Source organism: Ipomoea triloba, chromosome 5 (assembly GCF_003576645.1).
Source record: "Ipomoea triloba cultivar NCNSP0323 chromosome 5, ASM357664v1".
NCBI lineage: Eukaryota > Viridiplantae > Streptophyta > Magnoliopsida > Solanales > Convolvulaceae > Ipomoea > Ipomoea triloba.
This window is the reverse complement of record NC_044920.1, coordinates 15,092,923-15,115,341: the sequence shown is the minus strand read 5'-3', so window position 1 is coordinate 15,115,341 and position 22,419 is coordinate 15,092,923. Positions and strand designations below refer to the sequence as shown.

At 35.3% G+C, this 22,419-nt stretch overlaps 1 protein-coding gene across 1 annotated transcript; it reads right to left on the bottom strand.

Moving 5' to 3' along the window:
- Positions 1-6,753: 6,753 nt before the first annotated feature.
- LOC116020298 lies at positions 6,754-8,629 on the bottom strand. Its single transcript, XM_031260782.1, has 5 exons — positions 8,177-8,629; positions 7,939-8,041; positions 7,735-7,797; positions 7,585-7,653; positions 6,754-7,466 (listed from the first exon to the last, which is right to left on the bottom strand). Exons 1-5 carry the CDS (start codon positions 8,627-8,629, stop codon positions 6,754-6,756), a joined length of 1,401 nt encoding a protein of 466 aa, XP_031116642.1.
- Positions 8,630-22,419: the final 13,790 nt, after the last annotated feature.

Genomic DNA, 22,419 nt, shown 5'->3' with positions numbered 1-22,419 from the left:
GTCTCATTTCAATGCCGGGACTGCTAGGTACTACTCAAAATGTTGATTTGCCTTTGACGACCAGAGCCTCTTCTCGGCAAACGCAACCCATTATCCCGAATGGGTAAGGAGTATGGTGAAGCTAACTATGCCCTAGGAATCGTTTCTTCTGTGGTTGCAAATGCAACAAGACCAGCAACTAGGGTGGTGGCACAACCATTGGAGGAGGGCCATTGGAGGAGACTTGTGGTGTAGCTACAAACATTGTCAAAATACCATAGGCCTATGGAACTACATTGGGTGGACAACCAGTGATTAAGAGTCGTGAGAAGTTAATCTCCCCACAGGTCCTTCCGGTACGAACATACACTGTAGTAGTGCAAGGGTGCAGAGCTCAGTCAGAACCATTGCTGGTTGTAGGTCAGAATAACGGTCACAGCTTAACTGCCCAGAATGGTAGTCAATCATGGCTGCATCAAGGTAAGTTGGGTCATTTTATTTAAGTATGTTAAGTGAAGAAGTTGGCAAGGTAATTGGGTAAGCACCCAACCCGGAACCACAAGTGGTACTAACCCGAATTGCAGGCAGACGAGCAAACGTGGGGAAGTCAAATGGCCACTCGTTACACAAGAGAGACATATTGAAGATGAGTTACTCCAACTGTTCCTTGTCATTATTACCCACACTTAGTATAGACATTAAGCATCCGTTACATTCGTAGAAGAGTCGTTGCACTCATAAGTATAAAAATGAACCTTGTTGTTAGAAGGGGGAAGACACAAAAAGACTATTGTACTGAACTGATTACTCATTGTACAAAACTATTGTTATTCACTGATCTCAATATTATCCGGTAACAATATTACCATCATTGGTGCTTTCATTGAGAGCAGAGATCAAATCTCAGGCACGCTTTACACACTAAAAAAACGTTAGCTTATCACTGAGAATGACATGATCTGGATCTAGCAGCTCACATGGTTCCCGTCAGGTGAACAATGGCCACGTCTCGGGTGATCTTCGAGAACAACTCAACAGTAACTGTGTGGGAGATCGCCGCGAGGGTGATCTTTATAGCCAACTCAACAACAACCGTGACGGAGGCCACGCTTCCCTCCAAGAGAATGCTCCTGTCATTCAACAGAGCTGTGCTCCCATCTAGGTGGTGGACCTCCAAGCGATGGCGCAAGTCATTCAACAGGCTGCGACGGTGCTAGCCTAGCTGGTTGCAGGGATGCAAGCCTCTCCACCGAGTTGTCCGCACTGGAGAATCAAGCGAAGGAGGGTCAAGATCATATGGAATATGGGGGAAATTCTTAGAAAGAGAGGAATGGTCATCATCATCATCATCATGAGGTGAATATTCCTCCTCATCATCATCAGAAGAAGGGAGTTCATCAACATCAATTGAATTTATCACGTCCATTGAGAAATCAAAAAACTAACCTGGTTAGTGAGCAAAGGGGAACCAACCTGCCAGCAAACAAAGAGACACTTATAAAAAAAAAAAAGGCTGAGGCCGTCTATAGCTAAAGCAGTGCCTCGACCGCCGCCTAGGCCACTTAGGGCCTTAGCTAGGGTTTTTTTAAAAAATAATAATTAATTAAGAGATTATGGAAAAGAAGCGCACCAGGAAAAGGTGTGGAGACAAGATTGAAGGGGACGGTAAAAAACAAAAAGTGAGGGAAAAGAGTTTTTATACAAAAAATAAAGGAATATATATAAAAGGAAGGGTAATTTTGGGAATTATGATGGAGATTAGGAAATATTTTCAAATATCAAAAAAGAAATCCTGAGATTTCCTCATAAGATCATATCTAAAAATTTATAACTTTATTACTCCTAAGTGATAAGTGCAAAAGATGCCAACTTCATAAGGTTATTCTTGGATCATTTAGTGCATAAATCATGGCTTTGATGAGTGATTTAATCCTAAATTGCATTAGAATGCTTTATATTGTCATCATACCCCGTTCTACACTTCACCGATTGTTTTGTAGGTAAAAAGAAGTGCTTAAAGACAGAAAATGGCGATATTTCGGAGAAGAATTCACAAGCCAAAGTTGGAGGACGAAATAGGCCTTAGACGCGCCCATGGATGCGCGTCCAGGCCGGCGTCCAAAAAATTCCCTCTCTGAAGTTTTCAAGACAGAACACAGGCCTGCCTTGGACGCGCGTCCAAGGTGGCATCCAAAATCTATCCCTCTGAAGTTTCCAAAGCAGAACGCGAGGCACGCCTTGGACACCCTCCTGGACGCGCTTCCAGCCAGGCGTCCATCGCGTAAAGTGGCGGTTATTCACTTTTAAAAAGGGATGAAGGAACCATTTTAAAAAGAACTTTTGGCTCTCACTAGAAACACTTTCTCTCTCTAGGTTTTAGCTCTCAAATTCTCTCCATTCCATAGCTCAATTGCACTCCAAGATCATGTTCCATAGCTAGATTTAGAGAGGAATTTACATTTCAAGATTGTATTGAACAAGATTACTCAAGGATTCTACTCCAATTTCAAGCTAAGTTTCATTTTCTATTCTTGAATTTCAATTCCTAATTGTTGATTTGAATCTATTGCTTTGTTAATTTAATTGCTTTTTTATTTCAATTTTGTCATGAGTAGCTAGATCTTTTGAGGATTTGAATCAGTTAGTCTTGCATAATTTCCCTTGAGTTCTAAAGTTCTTAAACCTAGGCTTAGACAATGCTTGTTTGATGATTGATTGTGGATTGGGATGATTGTATTGACTCTATGCCAACAAGGATCCGATTGCACTAGAGGATTAGGGTAGGGATACTCACCTACGAGAGTAGGGAGTGTACCAAGCCCTCACCATTCACATTTCCTTCTCACCTTTGAGAAAAGGGAGATTGGAAGGCAAGAGGCACATCAAATGTTTGATGAATTGCCTCTTCTAGCCTAGCTATTATGAGAATAAGGCTAAGGCATGGGAGAAAGGCCATTGTCCACGAGAGTGGCATTGGCACTAGTGATCTTGTCTCAATCGTGTCCAATGAGCGTTGCCAAGTCCTAGGATCATAGGAAATCGAGGGTGAACATGCTTGATGAGTTGATTCGAATCCCCTTTCCCTTTAATTGTTTCCTATTCTTTTGCATTAATTGTTTTGTTCTTAGCATGATTCACTCATACACATACTCCGGACTAGCTTTCAAACACTTTTAGCCCTTGTGCTTAATCCACTTGCTTGCCAATTCCCTTAGCCTTCCTAGAGGACGACACTCTTCACTCACCACTATACACCGCACACATCGATCACATCACGCACATAAGGACCGCTCTTTTCAAATGGCTCCGTTGCTGGGGGAGGCATCGATTTTGTGTAAGCAAGTCCACTTTGAGATTGGCATGAGTAGGCTTCTAAGTTAGAGAGTCTAGTCCACTCGTTTACTTGTTTTTGTTTATTGCATTTACTTGTTTCTTCACACGGAGCTTACCTTGTGAGCAACTACTTCTAGTTGCAAAACACTATCATGTCTTTGTGATTGTAGGTTTATCCTCTATGATGTATTCTCAAGCAAGATATCCACAAGAGGATTACTATGAAGACCAAGGAGGATATAGGCAAACACGGGGAGGTTACAATGCTCAACTTTCTAACCCCCTATGGTTATGAAGATGGTGAGGACTATATAGCACAATATCAACCAAGAAGGCCATCACTAAGGACACATGATGATGAGGCATATGAGTATGATGATCCACCACAAAGGAAATCATCAAGAGCTCAATATGATGATATGGAATATGGTGTTTGCCACTACTCAAGGAGAGATCCACCACCACCTCAAAGAGGATTATTCTATGATAACCCATCGGGGAGATACCAAAGATCTTATTATGGTCATGACTATGAACATTCAAGGAGGGCCCAACCACTGCGGAGAGACATCTCTTATGATCATTTAAGGGAATACCAAACACCTAGGTATTACCGGGATGATTATGAGGATGAATATCTTGATCAAGAGAACTACTACTATGAGCATCGGGGGGGATAGAAGGAGTGCATCTCACCAAAGCTACAATTCTCAATCTTACTCCTCTAGCCACCATGATGAGGATGGTGACTACGTCCCACCAAAGAGGAAGTCCATTATTGAGCACATGTATGAGCATTGGTTGGAACCCAAACCAAGAGACCCAAATGACCCCTACAAAACCATTGAGGAGCACATGTTTGAAGATATGAAATTGCAAGTGAATTGTCATGCTCGTAAAGGCCCTCACTATAGGTATCAATGCCATAAGTACTCTTATTGCAATAAATGTAAGGCTAAATTCTCATGTGAATGTAGGGGCAAGCATCGTAAGGAGGATGAAGAAGTTAACCAAATGTGCAATGCCAAGTCTCAAGGAAAGTATGGATTGAGTGAGGAAACTTGGGCATTGGCGAGGCGTTTGGGAATTAACATTGTGCCGGATGATAGCATGGAAGAGGATATTAGAGTGACTCCAAGGGTCGATTAAGGTGGACATAACCGTAGGGAACAAGTGAGTTTCAAAGTGCCCTTAGAGGAGGTCATTGAAGATATAAGGGAGAGTGAGTTAGAGATCCCCGTTAGTGAAGAGTTGCAAGGCCAAGAGAAGGAAAATCAATACGAGGGATATAGAAATGAATTTGAAGTAAAGAAAGATGAGGAGGTGGAAGTAGGGTTGGATAATGAACAACCTCATGGTGGTACCTTTGAACCAACACATTGTGGTAAGACTCTCCATTCTAGTTGTGGTATCACTACTCTTGGTAATAATGGTGTTCAAACTTGGGGCGCTATTTGCGATGATCATTGTGGTGATACTTGTGATGATATTTGTGTTCCTACTTTTGGGGATATTTGTGATGATGATTGTATTGGTTCTTGTGTTAAGAATATTGATGAAGTTGTGGAGGATGAAGTGGAAGTGAAAATAGATGTTCTAGAGGAAGAAGAGCTTGAAGAAGATGTTAAGGACAAAGAAGAAAATACTGAAAATAAGAATGTGTTGTTTGAGGAAGTTCATGGCAAAATCATAGACGAGGAGAAGGAGAGTGAAGAAGATAGATATAAAGAAACGAAAAGAGATGAGGATTTTGAAGATGAGAAGAACGAAGATGAATTATATTTTCGTAAGATTCTTGAAGCACAATGTGAAGTGGTTGATATGACTAGGGACATTAATTGCACGATTGAAAATGTAGAAGATGCTTTTATTGAACCATCTATTGATGAAATTGGTGTTAAAAAGCACGATGATTTTTGTGATGATCCAAGTGTTGATTTTCGTGATGATGATTGTAGGGATGCTTGTGTTGAAAATATAATTGTTGATATGATTGGTGAAGATGTGGATGATGAAGTGGAGCTTAAAGAAGAGAGGAAAGATGAAGAAAAGAAGAAGGTGGAATAAAATAGCATACTCTTAGACATGGATAGTTGCCAACCTTTGGAGGAGATTGTGCTATGTGTGGACTTAAAAGAGTTTATGGATGCCCGACACTTGAGGGAATATCTAGAAGAGAGAGTGGATGGGGAGAAAGGACTCGTTTCCATCCAAGTGTGCTTGAATGATGGATCGATAGTTGCGTCGGGCTAAAGACGTAAAACGTAGCGCTTCTCGGGAGGCAACCCGAGGGTACTTTTACTTTCAACACACTTTATTTTTCATTTCTTATCTTTAGATTCAATTGTGTTTTTCCAAGACCTTAGGGAGTGAAACCAAAAGGAACCAAAGAAGAGCAAGAAAAGACCAAAATAGCGAAAGGAACAGGGCCTGGATGCCAGGCTGGATGCGCGTCCAGCCTCCTAAAACATTCAGACTTCAAAGATTCAGAGAGCGAATTCTTGGACGCACCCATGGACGCGCGTCTAACCTCAAAGACTGCAGAATCAGAGAGTTCTCTGTTGGACGCCCGGCTACACGCGCGTCCATCCCACGTCCAAGTGTCTGGACAGAACGCTTTGGACGCGAACTTTGGCCTTTTAAGGCCAAATTTCTTCTTGTTTTGTGGTTTTACTACCTTATTGCTTTATATTTCATTTTTTTAGTTCCTTAATTTGCGTAACAACTCTCTAATAATAGCTAATCCAAGATTATGAATATGCATTGAGTTTATGGCTTTATAGGGGAGATTATGCGGCGAGATGAGCCAAATGCACCCGCAAGAAATAGTAAAGCATCGGAAAAGGGGAGTCTCTTTATCTCCCATACATTTTGATTGCCTATGTGCTTAGTTGCTAAAGTGTGGAAACATGAGCAATTTTTGTGATCTTCTTAGCCCATAGCCCACTTTTAAAGTGTGGAAAGGGGCATTGCACTAGATATGACCTTATGTCTTTCCCACCGTGCTCATAGAGTGAACATCGAGGACGATGTTCTTATCTAAAGTGTGGAAAGGAAAGCACTTTGTGCTTAAAGCTTTTGATCAAATATGTAATGCCTAGCGTAGAACTATGCATGTGCTTGAAGTTAATACCTTGTTTAGTCTAGCTTGAAAATGTGTGCTTTGAGTGAATAATTGAGTCTCAATTTTGAATATCTTTAGAAATAAACTCTTCTATACTTTAAAATTGTCTATATTGTATGCTTGCATGATGTTCACCCTCTATTTGGTTTGGACCATAGTCAAGGAGGCATCGAAGTGGGAGTGTACACTTTTCAACTCTAGAAAGATAAAGGTGCTAAGCCCGGAAATGAACAAATCTTTGGTTAACTTGGGGCAAAAGTGAGGTTTTTGTTTTGCTCTCTTGAAGGTGGCGTGTGGGGTTATGAAGGAGAAGTTTATTATCGTATACTCAAAAGAGCTAGTGTAACTATAATGCCATTCTGCAATTCATCTAATTTGTCTAGATCAATGACTTTCGCACAAATTGCATTGGAAAAGAAACAAAGTCTTATGACGGTATATCTCAACTTTTTAGGCAATATGCCTCTAACAGCTACTGGCAATAGTTGTTGCATTAAGGCATGGCAATCATGAGACTTCAATCCCACCAATTTTAAATCTTGGATATTAACTAGTCTACTGATATTTGATGAGTCCCATTGTGGTACCTTCACCCCACGTAAACATTCACAAAAACTGATTCTCTCCTTTCTTGACAAAGTATGAGCAGCTGGAGGCAAATATGTCTTCTTATCACCATTGCGTGGAGCTAATGTAAGTCGTATACCCATTTCAATCAAGTCCAATCTAGCATTGAGACCATCTTTAGTCTTACCTTTTATGTCTAAAAGAGTTCCAACAAGACTATCACACATATTTTTCTCAACATGCATCACACCAATACTATGTCTGACATCTAGTGTCTTCCAATATGGAAGATCAAAGAATATTGATTTCTTTTTCCACGGACTCTTCACATTTGATGGTACATCAACATTAGATTTTGATCTCTTACCTCTTTGAGATTTAAGTTTTTGAGTCTTACCAAAAGTAACATTGATACACTCTACGCGTTCATAAACTTGAATCCCAGTTAATGGTTGTGGAGCATCTGTATAGTCTTGTACCCCATTGAACTTTTTTTAATCTTCGATAAGGGTGAAATTTATCTAGAAATCTTCGATGCCCCATGTAGACTGTCTTTTTGCCATGAACAAGTTGATGATAACATGTATTATCTTCACATATAGGGCATGCCTTATGTCCTTTGACACTATATCCAGATAGGTTTCCATAAGCTGGAAAGTCATTGATTGTGCAGAAAAGCATTGCATGCAACTTAAAACTCTTTTTTCGGTATGCGTCAAACACTAACACACCTTCATCCCACAAACTTTTCAAGTCTTCAATCAAATGCGCCAAAAAGACATCTATATCATTTCCTGGTTGTTTTGGCCCATAAATCATTAAGCACAATAATATGTATTTGCGTTTCATACACAACCAAGGAGGTAAATTATAAATTACCAACATAACTGGCCACGAGCTATGTTTGCTACTTAGGTTCCCGTGAGGGTTCATACCATCAGTACAAAGTCCAAGCCTAAGATTTCTCGGTTCTTGACCAAATTCAGGAAATGCATTATCAAATGTTGTCCATTGACAAGAATTAGCCGGATGTTGAAGCTTGCCATCAGAAATTTTTTTATCTGCATGTCATGTTAAGTTTTTCGCGTCCCTTGGATTAGCAAACATACGCTTAAATCTTGAGAAAATTGGAAGATACCACATAACTTTAGCTCGTGGACTTTTCAAACTTACTTTCCCAGCAACATTCTCTCTTGTTTTGAAAAGAGATGCCCCACATATTGGACATGCATGCAAATCTTTGTAATCATCCCTAAACAATATGCAATCGTTAGGGCAAACATGTATCTTTTTATATCCCATACCCATGGGACACAAAATCTTCTTGGCATCATATGTACTCTTCGGAAGTTCATTATCATCTAGAAGCATATCCTTTAATATCTCAAGTAACGTAGTAAAGCTCTTGTCACTCCACCCATTCCCAGCTTTCAAGTTGAATAATTTTAATATAACAGATAATCGGGTATATTTACTACAACCCGGCCACAAAGGTAATTTTGAATCATTCAATAATTCATCCAACTCGTTTGACCGATCGGTGAACTCCTCTCCAACATCGCGAAACATTTCATCTAATTGATCTTCAGACTCATCATCTTCATTTGCTTCGTTGTCAACATACATGTTAGATGTTGTAGCCACATTGCTTTCACCATGCCATATCCATTTTGTATAAGATGGATTAATCCCATGACAGATTAGATCATCATATATGTCTTTCACACATAACCTTTTCTGATTACAACACTTCTTACAAGGACAAAGGAACCTTTCATTACTATCCGGAAGGTTATTCTTTGCAAAGTTAATAAAATTTTTAACTCCATCATCGTATTCTTAACTAATTCGAGAAGCATTCATCCAACTTTTATCCATCACAAGCCAATCTAAAATAATATTAATCCTAATTAAACTTAAGTTAACACTAATTCAACAAATTCTATAATAATAACAAACAAGCATAAATAAACACAGACCACGGTGTGGCTAATCATTGGATGCAATATATAAAGGCAAAGCATAAATAAACATAGACCACGATGTGGCTAATCACCGGATGCAGAATATATAGCCAAAGCATAAATAAACATAGACCACAGTGTAGCTAATCACCGGATGCAGAATATAAAGTCAAAGCATAAATAAATATAGACCACGGTGTGGCTAATCACCAGATGCAATATATAAAGCCAAAGCATAAATAAACATAGACCACGGTGTGGCTAATCACCAGATGCAGAATATAAAGCCAAAGCGTAAATAAAAATAGGAAAAAATCTTACCTCACCACAGAGTTATCCACGTCCGTAAACAAATCCTGAATCTAACTAATTACCTACAAATTTTATTTGTAAATTAATATAATTCGAAATTATAAATAATTTCTAAAAATACATAATAATTTATTAAAATTCAAAATTATGAATTTATAGGGCCTAAAATACATAATAATTCCTAAAATTTGAAATATATTATAAATAATTTCTAAAATACATTAAGATTTCTTAAAATTCAAAATTATGAATTTATAGGGCCTAAAATACATAATAGTTCCTAAAATTCGTAATATATTATAAATAATTCCTAAAAATACATAATAATTTCTTAAAATTTGTAATTATGAATTTATAGGGCCTAAAATACATAATAGTTCCTAAAATTTGAAATATATTATAAAAAATTCCTAAAATACATAATAATTTCTTAAAATTCGAAATTATGAATTTATAGGGCCAAAAATACATAATAGTTCCTCAAATTCGAAATATATTATAAATAATTCAAAAAATACATAATAATTTTCTTAAAATTTGAAATTATGAATTTATATGGCCAAAAATACATAATAGTTCCTAAAATTTAAAATATATTATAAATAATTCCAAAAATACATAATAATTTTCTTAAAATTCGAAACTATGAATTTATATGACATAAAATACAAAATAGTTTCAAAAATTTGAAATATATTATAAATAATTTCTAAAAATACATAATAATTTCTTAAAATTCGAAATTATGAATTTATAAGGCCTAAAATACATAATAATTCCTAAAATTCGAAATATATTATAAATAATTCCTAAAAATACATACTAATTTTCTTAAAATTCAAAATTATGAATTTATAGTCTAAAATTACATAATAGTTCCTAAAATTCGAAATATATTATAAATAATTCATAAAATACATTAAAGTTTCTTAAGATTCAAAATTATTAATTTATAAGACCTAAGATACATAAGAAACCTTAAAATACATTATAATTTCTTAAAATTAATAATATATTAACAAATAATTTGAAATTTGAAATATATTAAAAAAATAATATTTACCGGCGGGAGGCGGCAATGGGAGGCGGTGGGAACCTCGAAGTGGCGGGGGAGGCGGCGATGACGTCCGGTATGCAGTTGTGGTGGCGGAGCGGTGGCGATGCGCTGTCGCGAATGGCAAAGCGGTGGTGGTGCGCTGTCACGATTGGCGTAGCGGTGGTCTTCTGTTTGCGTCACGAAGGTGATGTTTTTTTTTGTTTGGTCCAGATCAGCTGTTTGCGTATATCTGATGTTTTCTAAACAACCGACGCCGTAGGCCTTTTATTTAATTTTTTAAAAATGTGAAAACGGCTTGTTAATTAGATTAAAAATAATAATAATAACTATACGACGTCGGTTCACTAACGAACCGACGTATTTATTTTTATTTTTATTTTTTTTAATTACACCTTACGGCGTCGGTTCTTCGCAGAACCGACGCCGTAATGTATATTTTTTAAAAAATATAAATATAAATATTCAATACGATGTAACAAACCGACGTCGTATGATTTTCGTAATTTTTTTTAAAAAACAAATGACGTCGCATATCCCTTTTTAAATAAATTATAAATATAGATAAATTTTTTACGTCGGTTTTTTTAAAAACCGACGTTGTTTAGGCGACGTTAAATGTGTTTTCTGTAGTAGTGTACCTTATGATCCTTTACCCCTCGCAACTACCATTCACCACACTCACCATCCATACTCGATGCATCACATGACTCAATTGATCAAAAGTATTCGCACTTGACACACCTCCACGTCCCTCCTTTGAAACCGACACTCGGGGGGTCATAGACTCTTCGTTTTATTCTTACACACACATCCACAGTATTTTGACACCTCACTCCTACGCAAAACTGCATCTTCTTATATGCACAAAATTTAATATACAAATTTGAGCATTCATATATGTCATTATTTGATTAATTCATAAAATTATTGAGTAATCTACGAGTGAGATTTAAAGATTTATTCATTCACATTAGTGTGCACAAATTTACATGCAAAGAATTTTCCTTTCACTTATTATGCCAGCTAGATATGTTCTAATGTTCATATGTATATATGCACGGAGTACATCTTTCTTCTTTTTCTTTTATTTTTCTTTATAGACGAGAACTGACTTTTGCGTTTTTGACATTTTCTCCCTTTTTTCTCTTTTGCTTTTCGTGTTGTTTATCTGTTTAATTTCTTCTTCTTTTTCTTGTTTTCTATTCTTTTTATTTTACTTTTTTAATATATTAGAGGAGTTGTGAAACTACCTCTAGGCTCTAGCTAGGACAGAAAATAATTCTTTATGGAGAAGGGTGCATTTGGTTAAGCTATTACAATGCTTGTCAATTTTACATTCCTAACAATTCAAATAGGATTGGTCTTATGTGAGACAGTCTTACGAATATTAATTTAATGGATCAAATTTAATAAAAATGTGTTATAACATAATTACATATATTTGTTCAAAAAAAAAGAAACATAATTACATATATAATTAATATTTTAATTCTTATATATAATACTTTATATCATAAATGTAATACTTTATAGCAAAACTGTAATAGACAATTTGTAGGAAATAAAGTAATAATAACATAATAAAATTGCAGACATTAATACTTCAAGTCTTTTATACATAATATAATATTTTAATTTATAGCATAAATGGAGTATTTTATAACAATTTGCAAAAATAAATTTATAACATAGCAAAATTGTAAATATAATCAATATTTTAAGTCTTATATATAATACTTTATAATATAAATGTAGCACTTTATAGTAAAATTGTGTAATAGACAGTTTTACAGAAAATAAAGTAATAACATAACATAATTGCTGATAAAATCAATACTTCAAGCCTTATATATAATACTTTGTAGCACAACTGTAATACACATTTTGTTGGGAATAAATTAATTATATAATAGATATGCGGATATATCATTAATATTTTCAGTCTTATATATAATACTTTATAGCATAAAGTAGTACTTTATAGGAAAACTATAATAGACAATTTGCAGGAAATAAAGTCTTACATAGCATAATATAATTGCATACATAATGAATACTTTAGGCCTTATATATAATATTGTATAGCATAAATGCAATACTTTATAGCAAAACTATAATAAACACTTTACAAGAAATTATATTACTTAGCCCATATACCATAAGACCCAAATTCTTTTGATCTGGCCTGTTTCACGGGTTGAGACTCATGAGGTGGTTTCACATGAAAATTATTTATCATATTATTTAGGGAAAATGACACTTGTGCACCTTGAATTGTTTCACATTTTGAAATTTGGTTACTATAAGTTCATTTAAACAACTTTAACCCTTTAATTGTTCAAAATGTTGCACATTTAGTCCCTAATGTCATATAATTGTCAAACTCTATTAACATATGAGGTTATTTTTATTATTTAGAATCAATAATCACTATTAAAATAATGTTCATATGGAGAGAATAAACTTTAATCATGAATAGCGATTTTAAATGACAAAAATAATCTTATAAAAAGAGTTTACTAAGGGAGTAGAGACTAAAAATTGTGAATAACTTTGGAATCACATCTAATATTTTTCTATTGTATGTAGGTATACACGACTCCACGAGCATACACAAAATTTTCGTAGGGCCAGATTATACTTACATGACTTTATTTAATTTTTTTTATTTTTTTATTTTTTTGCATTTAATATGTTTATCTTGACAATATTTCAGATTAAAGACAAAAATTAGCAGCATTAGTCAAACCTCCATGTCATGTTATGTCAAAGTGCGTTGAAAGGGAAATTATCACATTAGTTTTTATTATTTGTACTATTAAAAAAAAACAGTTGAATTGTATTATTAAAAAGAATTTTTTTTTATTTTTAAAAAAAGACAGACAAAGAAGGGTCGTGGCGATTATCCTATTTTACAGCAGAGAATAAATGGCGGCAAGGCCAATGCTGGGCAAGAGAACGATTCACGCTAGATCTGGTTGCCCATTGCCGACAAAGCCTATCCAATTTTAGCTGGCCATTGCGCGACCATCGTCTCTGGCATAAAACAGAATGATGGCCATAAATTTTTTTTATTATTATTTTTCAATAATGAAATTGTAATTTTAAGATAGCAAAAAGAAATTTTGCATTTTTGTCTCATGACTAGTGTCACTTTCAATTATGATTTTTTAGTTTTTTTTTTAAAAAGTAATAATCTCTCTAAAAAAAAAGTAATAATCATTCATTTAAATTGATTTTTTTTTCTTCTAAAAAAATCAATTTAAATGAATGATTATTACTTTTTTTTTAAAAAGTTGGGCCTTCCGGATAGACCTGTCAATATGGCCCGATAGGCAAGTTGACGGGCTTGTCCATCCAATTTTTTTAATTTTTTATTTTAGTTTGTAAAGACACATGATAAGTTTCGATCACTGAAATACTTATTGGCTTATTGCTAACCAAGCTACCCCAAGATTCAATAATCATTTATTTTTTGTTAATATATATATATATATATATATATATATATATATATATATATGTATGTATGTATGTATGTATGTATGTATGTATGTATGTATCTATATATATATGTATGTATGTATGCATGCATGCTAATGTTTCAATGAGACATATTTTTCTCCCTTTTTCCTTTTATTCAACAAATATTCAAAAAAATCAAAATAGGAGACTGGAAATGAAAGTCGCATTCTCGCATCGATTCTCCGTCACGCTGTCGGAACAAAATTATCGGATGCAACGATATAGAAATAAATGTTTGGTACATGAAGCCACATCTGATAGATATACATCGAAATCTACTTACATTGAAATTCATCTTGATCCGTAATCAAAGAAAGATAGGAAATGGCTCTTTTGGTGTGACTTGGAAGAAACGTTTTTATGTGGAAGAAGGAAATGACAATTTTTGCTCTAATTTTCTCTTACAGAAAATCTAGTAATATAGAAAATCTGGTAACATTTCATCGGGAATATGAACAAATTCTTGTGGAGTCAAAAGAAATGAAATTCAAAAAATGAACTGTTCCAATTTCATCTCTATCTAATTTGAATATCAGAATAGTGGATCGAGTCATAATTTAATGGGTTGTGAGACTGTAAGACAACATGAATGCACACACTAGATTGTGTGCACTCATGTTGGGCAAATTGCACATACTCTAGACTATGTGCATCCATAGTGTCACATGAATATATTATCTCATTTGATTATATATTCTTTAACATAAGCGGGCCATGCCCTCCCTGCCTAGACTCATGGGATGGGGTGGGCTTCTGAGGTCCGCCTTATAGTTGGATTTTGAGACCCGCTCTTTGGCGGGCCTCTAAAATCGAAACCTAATCCCTACTTATAAACAAGTAGGGCGGGTTGACCCGATGGATAAATCTCATTTTGACGGCTTTACTTCTAGTGACATCTTTATTCAAATATGAAGTTTATATATATTTTTTTATCATCTTTTATCAAATTGTAAAGGTGTTTTGTATTTCCAAATACTCCAAAATATTGATGTTGGTTGATGGCCCGGTAGGGCAATGGCAAGTGTCAATGTGTAAATGCAGTATTCAGTTTTAAACTATTAAAATGGGTAGATAAGCCATACTGAGTGTTAAGATTAATAGCTACAGCAAAAGAATATTGCTGATGAATGCGAGATATGATTCTAATTAAGAGGCAAACATTCCCTATAAAAAGGATAAGGAGTTAATACCTCCAATTGTCCTCCGAATATTAGTGATTAACCAGCTGTGGTCCCTCGACTTTTAAATGACTTCCAATGGTCTTCCAAGTTTTAAAAAATAACCATATGTGGTCCTAATTCTTAAAATAACCGAGTTTAAAATGACCACGAGACGTCCTAAAAGGACCATAGGTTGTTATTTTTAAAACTTGGAGGACCTTTGGGGTCATTTAAAAGTCGAGGGACCACAGCTGGTAAATCGCTAATACTCGGAGGATCATCGGAGGTATTAACTCAAAGGATAAGTAAAGACTCATTGACTCATTAAGGAAGTAACATTTGCCCTCAGAAAGAGAACATTCAAATTTAACATTTGAGCATCTCTATTGAGAAATTTTTGCTTAGTTCAAGCTTAACATTTAGAGTATCCCTGCCATTCCCTGGTTTTCAAAAAAAAAAAAAATGCGATGGCATTATAAGGCCGCAATTGCACAGATCGAGCAAGCTCGAATTGACGTAACATGAAACCTATTAGTCCGAAAGCGCCGTGGAGAGCAACAAAAGTCCACAGACCCCTAATTGACACCAACGAGTAAAATCTCCTTGGGCTTCAGGACCCCATAGTAACAACAAAGAATGTGCTAAACTATTAGCAGGAGTCGAAACTGCGGCAGTTAAGAAATTGCAACCTTCCAAATAGGAACTAGCCAATCCATGGGTATACCATGAAGTTACAAAGGTTGTACCCGTGAACCAACCTCCTCAGCGAAATAGGCACAAGGAAAGAGCAATAGACCGGACCAGCCTACAAAAACGAAACGGTCCCTCCGTAACCAGTCATCCATAGTATCAAATAAATCATTTTCGTCTTTGGTAAATTGACCAAGGGCTATAGTCATAGTGATCCTCCTATTCAACTACTTCGACCATTTCCGAGCACCTCATAGCATTTTCGGGACATCAGAAGATTCGATCATTTCGGTATGATTTATCTTGCACCGTCCCTTCCAATGGGTTTCGAAGATCAAAATCTTTTAGTGATTGGCCCATAAATGACCTAGGTAAATCCATGAACTCTATTGGATTATTCCTTCAATTGGATTATTCCCTTGAACCTGTAATTGTCTTCTGATGCCAATTCAATCAGATAGATGAATCTTTTGAAAAAACTGTTCAAGGACCAAGCGATACCCCCAATATCAATACCACGGATCTTCAGACCTATTCCCATTCTTATTCCAGTAACTAATGTGATTCTTAGATCTTGTTCGTGAGATTAAGAAAAATTCTTCTAATTTCTATGTATACTACATATATTCATTATAAGTCTGAATTTCTTTTTTTCATTTTCTTTTAGTGTCTTCTTTATTATATCCCCCCTATCCTTCATATGAATCTAAAAGTCCACCAGAGTCTATCGTTCCGCGGATTGAAGCAAAAGATGCTTCAATCAAATCTTTTTTTATTTTTTTCTGTTAGAAAAAGAGGGAATCCCCCCTTTTTCCTTTTATTCAACAAATATTCAAAAAAATCAAAATAGGAGACTGGAAACGAAAGTCGCATTCTCGCATCGATTCTCCGTCACGCTGTCGGAACAAAATTATCGGATGCAGCGATATAGAAATGTTTGGTACATGAAGCCACATCTGATAGATATACATCGAAATCTACTTACATAGAAATTCATCTTGATCCGTAATCAAAGAAAGATAGGAAATGGCTCTTTTGGTGTGACTTGGAAGAAACGTTTTTATGTGGAGGAAGGAAATCACAATTTTTCCTCTAATTTTCTCTTATAGAAAATCTAGTAATATAGAAAATCTGGTAACATTTCATCGGGAATATGAACAAATTCTTGTGGAGTCCAAAGAAATGAAATTCAAAAAATGAACTGTTCCAATTTCATCTCTATCTAATTTGAATATCAGAATAGTGGATCGAGTCATAATTTAATGGGTTGTGAGACTGTAAGACAACATGAATGCACACACTAGATTGTGTGCACTCATGTTGGGCAAATTGCACATACTCTAGACTATGTGCATCCATAGTGTCACATGAATATATTATCTCATTTGATTATATATTCTTTAACATAAGCGGGCCATGCCCTCCCTGCCTAGACTCATGGGATGGGGTGGGCTTCTGAGGTCCGCCTTATAGTTGGATTTTGAGACCCGCTCTTTGGCGGGCCTCTAAAATCGAAACCTAATCCCTACTTATAAACAAGTAGGGCGGGTTGACCCGATGGATAAATCTCATTTTGACGGCTTTACTTCTAGTGACATCTTTATTCAAATATGAAGTTTATATATATTTTTTTATCATCTTTTATCAAATTGTAAAGGTGTTTTGTATTTCCAAATACTCCAAAATATTGATGTTGGTTGATGGCCCGGTAGGGCAATGGCAAGTGTCAATGTGTAAATGCAGTATTCAGTTTTAAACTATTAAAATGGGTAGATAAGCCATACTGAGTGTTAAGATTAATAGCTACAGCAAAAGAATATTGCTGATGAATGCGAGATATGATTCTAATTAAGAGGCAAACATTCCCTATAAAAAGGATAAGGAGTTAATACCTCCAATTGTCCTCCGAATATTAGTGATTAACCAGCTGTGGTCCCTCGACTTTTAAATGACTTCCAATGGTCTTCCAAGTTTTAAAAAATAACCATATGTGGTCCTAATTCTTAAAATAACCCGAGTTTAAAATGACCACGAGACGTCCTAAAAGGACCATAGGTTGTTATTTTTTAAAACTTGGAGGACCTTTGGGGGTCATTTAAAAGTCGAGGGACCACAGCTGGTAAATCGCTAATACTCGGAGGATCATCGGAGGTATTAACTCAAAGGATAAGTAAAGACTCATTGACTCATTAAGGAAGTAACATTTGCCCTCAGAAAGAGAACATTCAAATTTAACATTTGAGCATCTCTATTGAGAAATTTTTGCTTAGTTCAAGCTTAACATTTAGAGTATCCCTGCCATTCCCTGGTTTTCAAAAAAAAAAAAAAAACATTTAGAGTATCCCTATTGAGGAATTTTTGTTTAGTTTATTAGAGTGTCAAACTTACGTGAAAGAACGCAAATTATACTGTGGACCATGATATTGTGGACCATGGTCATGGTTGATACTGCAGTGGTATTTGTGTTGAAAGGGAACTGTAGTTGCACGGAACATAGGTCGTTTCATCCGTTCAACACACTGCAGTATCAGTTCAACACAACTGCAGTTCCAGACGGATGAAACAGCCTCTGTCATTCCGCGCAACTGCGGTACCCTTTCAACACAACTGCAGTATCAGTTCAACACAACTGCAGTATCAGCCATGGTGCATGGTCCACGGTATAACGACTGGTGAAAGAAATAGGAAATGAGAGAGAAAAACAAAACCTTATTAGTATATATTAAATTGAATTTTTGCATAATTTGTAAGAAAGAAACAACAAAAAAAAAAAAAAAAAAAAAAACATATGCTCCGTTTTAAACACTTGTATCTAGTTGGTGACCACCATGACTTTTCTTTTTCTTCTTTATTTTTTTTAAAAAAAATTAATTTTACTTTTTTTTTTCTTTTCTACTTGGCAATGTAAAGCTGACAAAGAACCACCCCAAAAAAAACTTGTGACCATCGGCTTTGCTCTTAGCTCACTGGTGTTTCTCTGTTACAATGTAGTATGTTACTTTCTATCTGTTTATAACTACTTTCTCCTACTTTCTTAGCCTACTGAAGTACAAAGAGTCAACATTCGCCTTCACTGAGGCTCGAACCCACCCCCTTCCATGTGGGAGTATCTTTTACCGTATGTAATGACATGTTGACTTGGGAAATTATAAGTCAATTAAGAATAAAAATTTTAGAAAATTAGTACAAAAGTTATTCCATGTTATTAGAGGTGATTGGGTTTTTTCTTCTTCTTCAAGTAACCAAGAATTGAATATGTTCAATTTATCTAATCACTTATTTGTTTCCATGTAGCATGTGTATATTGTAAAGTAAAAATATTTTCCTTGAAAATTAGTTGAATAGTATTGGGGAAAATGTCCTCAATGAGTTTCTCCAGTGAAGATCAAGATCTCCTAGAGAGAATTATGAAGAAAACGAAAGTTGTTGATGGTGACTCATATACTGAAGCAGATATGATGCTGTCACTATAGCTAACTATCCTATTGAGATAGAGGTGGATGAAGGTATGAAAATACATATTTTGACATTTAAATGAAAATCAAAAGGATAAGAGAATCATGGAAGCCTGCCATTATTATATGCCAAAGAGGTTGTCATGGAAGGGGATGAAACCCTTCCTTAAAAACTAATAACAACTCTACAAACAAGCCTAGATGTCTACATTTAGTCTTTTACAAAACAGAAAACTTAAACCCAACTTATAAAATTATAAAGCTAATTATGCAAAACCATTAACCTACAAAATCATAAGGCAAGCAACCAAGTCTTAGACGATGATACAAGCTCATATGTCAACCCTGTAAATCAAGTTGATAGAACTAATTGAAATGGGATCTTAATCAATTTTGATGATGAATAAGAATGAAATAACATAAATAACAAAGAACAAGACAAAGATTATTGGTCTGAGATTTCTTGTGGAATTGTTTGTATATTACAAATAGATGTAGTAATTGGACCAAGAATATGTCTTTAGTAAGACAAGGCCGAAGTTCTATTTAAACTAATCATCCTCACTAATAACGTAAATAGGGTGCTTCCACAAGAATAGGTCTTTGCCCAATCGTCACAACGGCCGACCCAGAGGTCTCTTTTATCCGGCCTCTTTTTTCTCTTGTATTTCTTTATTCATGGAAAATATTTCCATGAATGTATTAGACTTCAATAGACAGCTAAGGTCTACCCATGTGGCGCATGGGCGACCATGGATGGGAACCTCGATTTTTTTTCTAATTTCCCTATCCTCTCACTAAGGTCTCCTCTTCTCTCCCTCTTGACCAACAACTTAAAGCTACCCCCTTATGACATTTTAATCCTAAAGTGTCATCCTCTCTTTCCCATTAGTGGGAATGTACCGATTTGGACGGCACCTTGGTAAAGCCCACTCACCCACTCCTTATCCCAGATGAGATAGTGCTAGCCCAAGCACTTGTAGGCCCGGAGGTTTTCATCTTCAGTTGTTATACCCTGGACCGTGGTCCATAATGCATTGTGGACTATGGATCATGACTGATATTGCAGTTGTGTTGAACTGATACTGCAGTTGTGTTGAACTGATATTGCAGTTGTGTTGAAAGGGAACTGTAGTTGCGCGAAACAGATGTCGTGTCATCCGTCTGAAACTACAGTTGTGTTGAACTGATACTGCAGTTGTGTTGAATGGATACTGCAGTTGTGTTGAAAGGATACTGCAGTTGTGTTGAACGGATGAACGGTCTCTGTTCCGCGTAACTGCAGTTTCCTTTCAACACAACTGCACTATCCGTTCAACAGAACTGCACTATTAGCCACGATCATGGTCCACAATGCATTGTGGACCATGGTCCACAATATAATTTGCGTTTCATCTTCCCACCCAACCTGAGGACAATCAATCATTTTTGCATGGACCATGGTCCACACAGCTGCGTGGACCAAAAATAAAAAGTACATTATTTTTGTACTGAATGTACATTATTTTTATACTGTAGGTACATTATTTTAGGGTACATTATTTTTGTACTGAAGGTACATTATTTGATATAATATCAAATAATGTACCTATAGTACAAAAATAATGTACCTTCAGTATAAAAATAATGTACCTTTTATTTTTGGTCCACACAGCTGTGTGAACCATGCACCATGCAATAATTTGCCGTGGACAACACATTACTCAATAAAGTGGTATTGAATTTTACTCAGTCAAAAATAATATTTAGTATATAGTGGAATAAATTAAATAAGTTAATATGTTTTAGTTAATTTAGCATACATTTCTTTTAACTACTTGTTAGGTGATGTGTGAAAATGAAGTGTAAATAAAGCAACAATAAAGTAGAGTGTGGTAGAATTTTTATAGTGGTTTGGCAATTGCCTGCTCAACTCTTCTCGTATAACACTTAGACAATTTAACTAATTATTTTTACTCCTAATACAAAATGGTGAGCACTTGTGTCTTAATCACAAAGCTAACAACAAGCCTCAAAAAGGTTTTCACAAGCTAAATTTGCTACTCTATCTCTTTCTACTTCTTTGAGTATAGATGGTTTTTGGTTCAACACGATTGCATTTATCCTTCCCCAACTTCTTGAATCAACCTCTTGATGAATGATCTTGATGAGTAGCCTGTCTTTTGTTCTTGATATTTGCCTTTAAGCCTTATCAATTTTCTCTCTCACTATTCTCTCTCACTAGTGAGCTAGACAACACTTAAATATCGTTTGCACTTGTATGTTTGAACTTTAGAAAATGATAGCATCTCATTTTTTTTTGAAAGAGATAGCACCTCATTTGATCTTAAATTGATGTATTTTTAAACGTACTCCTTTGAATTTTTATATTTAAGTTATTATTATAGATTCCAACAGTTTGTCAATCTTTTGCTCCTTAGATTATGGCTTTTTACTTTATCTTTTTGCCTTAGCTAAAAGTCGTATATCCACGTTAATAATTGTATCTAGGTATTGTGGAACCTTGGTAAGATCTCTAAGTACTATACACTTCCTTGGGATTAATACTATGAAAGCGGACTGGCCCGCCCCACCGCGGGCCTAATTTTATGCAAGCTTTTGGAGGTCACCCCTAAACCCTAGTATGCCTTTGTGGGTCACTTTTTTTTTTTTAAATGCAAAAAAAAAGTTATAATTAAGAATTTAAATTAAAACTCATGAAAAACATTTAAAAATTACAATAATAAAAACACTAAGAATAAGGCAATAAATACATTAAAATCATGTCCCAGCTCCAAGTTTTAAATTCAAAGAAACTCCAAAACACACTACAATAATACAATATTAATATTCAAAATTAATATCAACTCATTATTTATTGCACACATTACTAATTTGCTGCCTAGTTAGTAGTTACGTTGTCGGCACTTCAGAAAATGTAGTTGGAACGGGAATATCTTCATCATCACCGTCATATTCATCACCTATATAAAAATTTAGAAATCCAAATCAAAACATATTAATTAGGATAATTAACTCATTATAAATTTTAAAATTAAATATTATATTACTTACCTTTATCATCTAATGCAAAACCACACTTAACTAATTGTGAGTACAAATTAATGCTTAAATTAAACATTTATAAGAAGCAACCCTTCATTCTATCAATGGTTTGGACGAAGTGCGGATCGAACATGTGTACCGAGAGCAAAATAGATTGGCTGATGCTCTTGCCAAGAAGGCTCTCCGTCGGCCAAATGATTCCTTCATG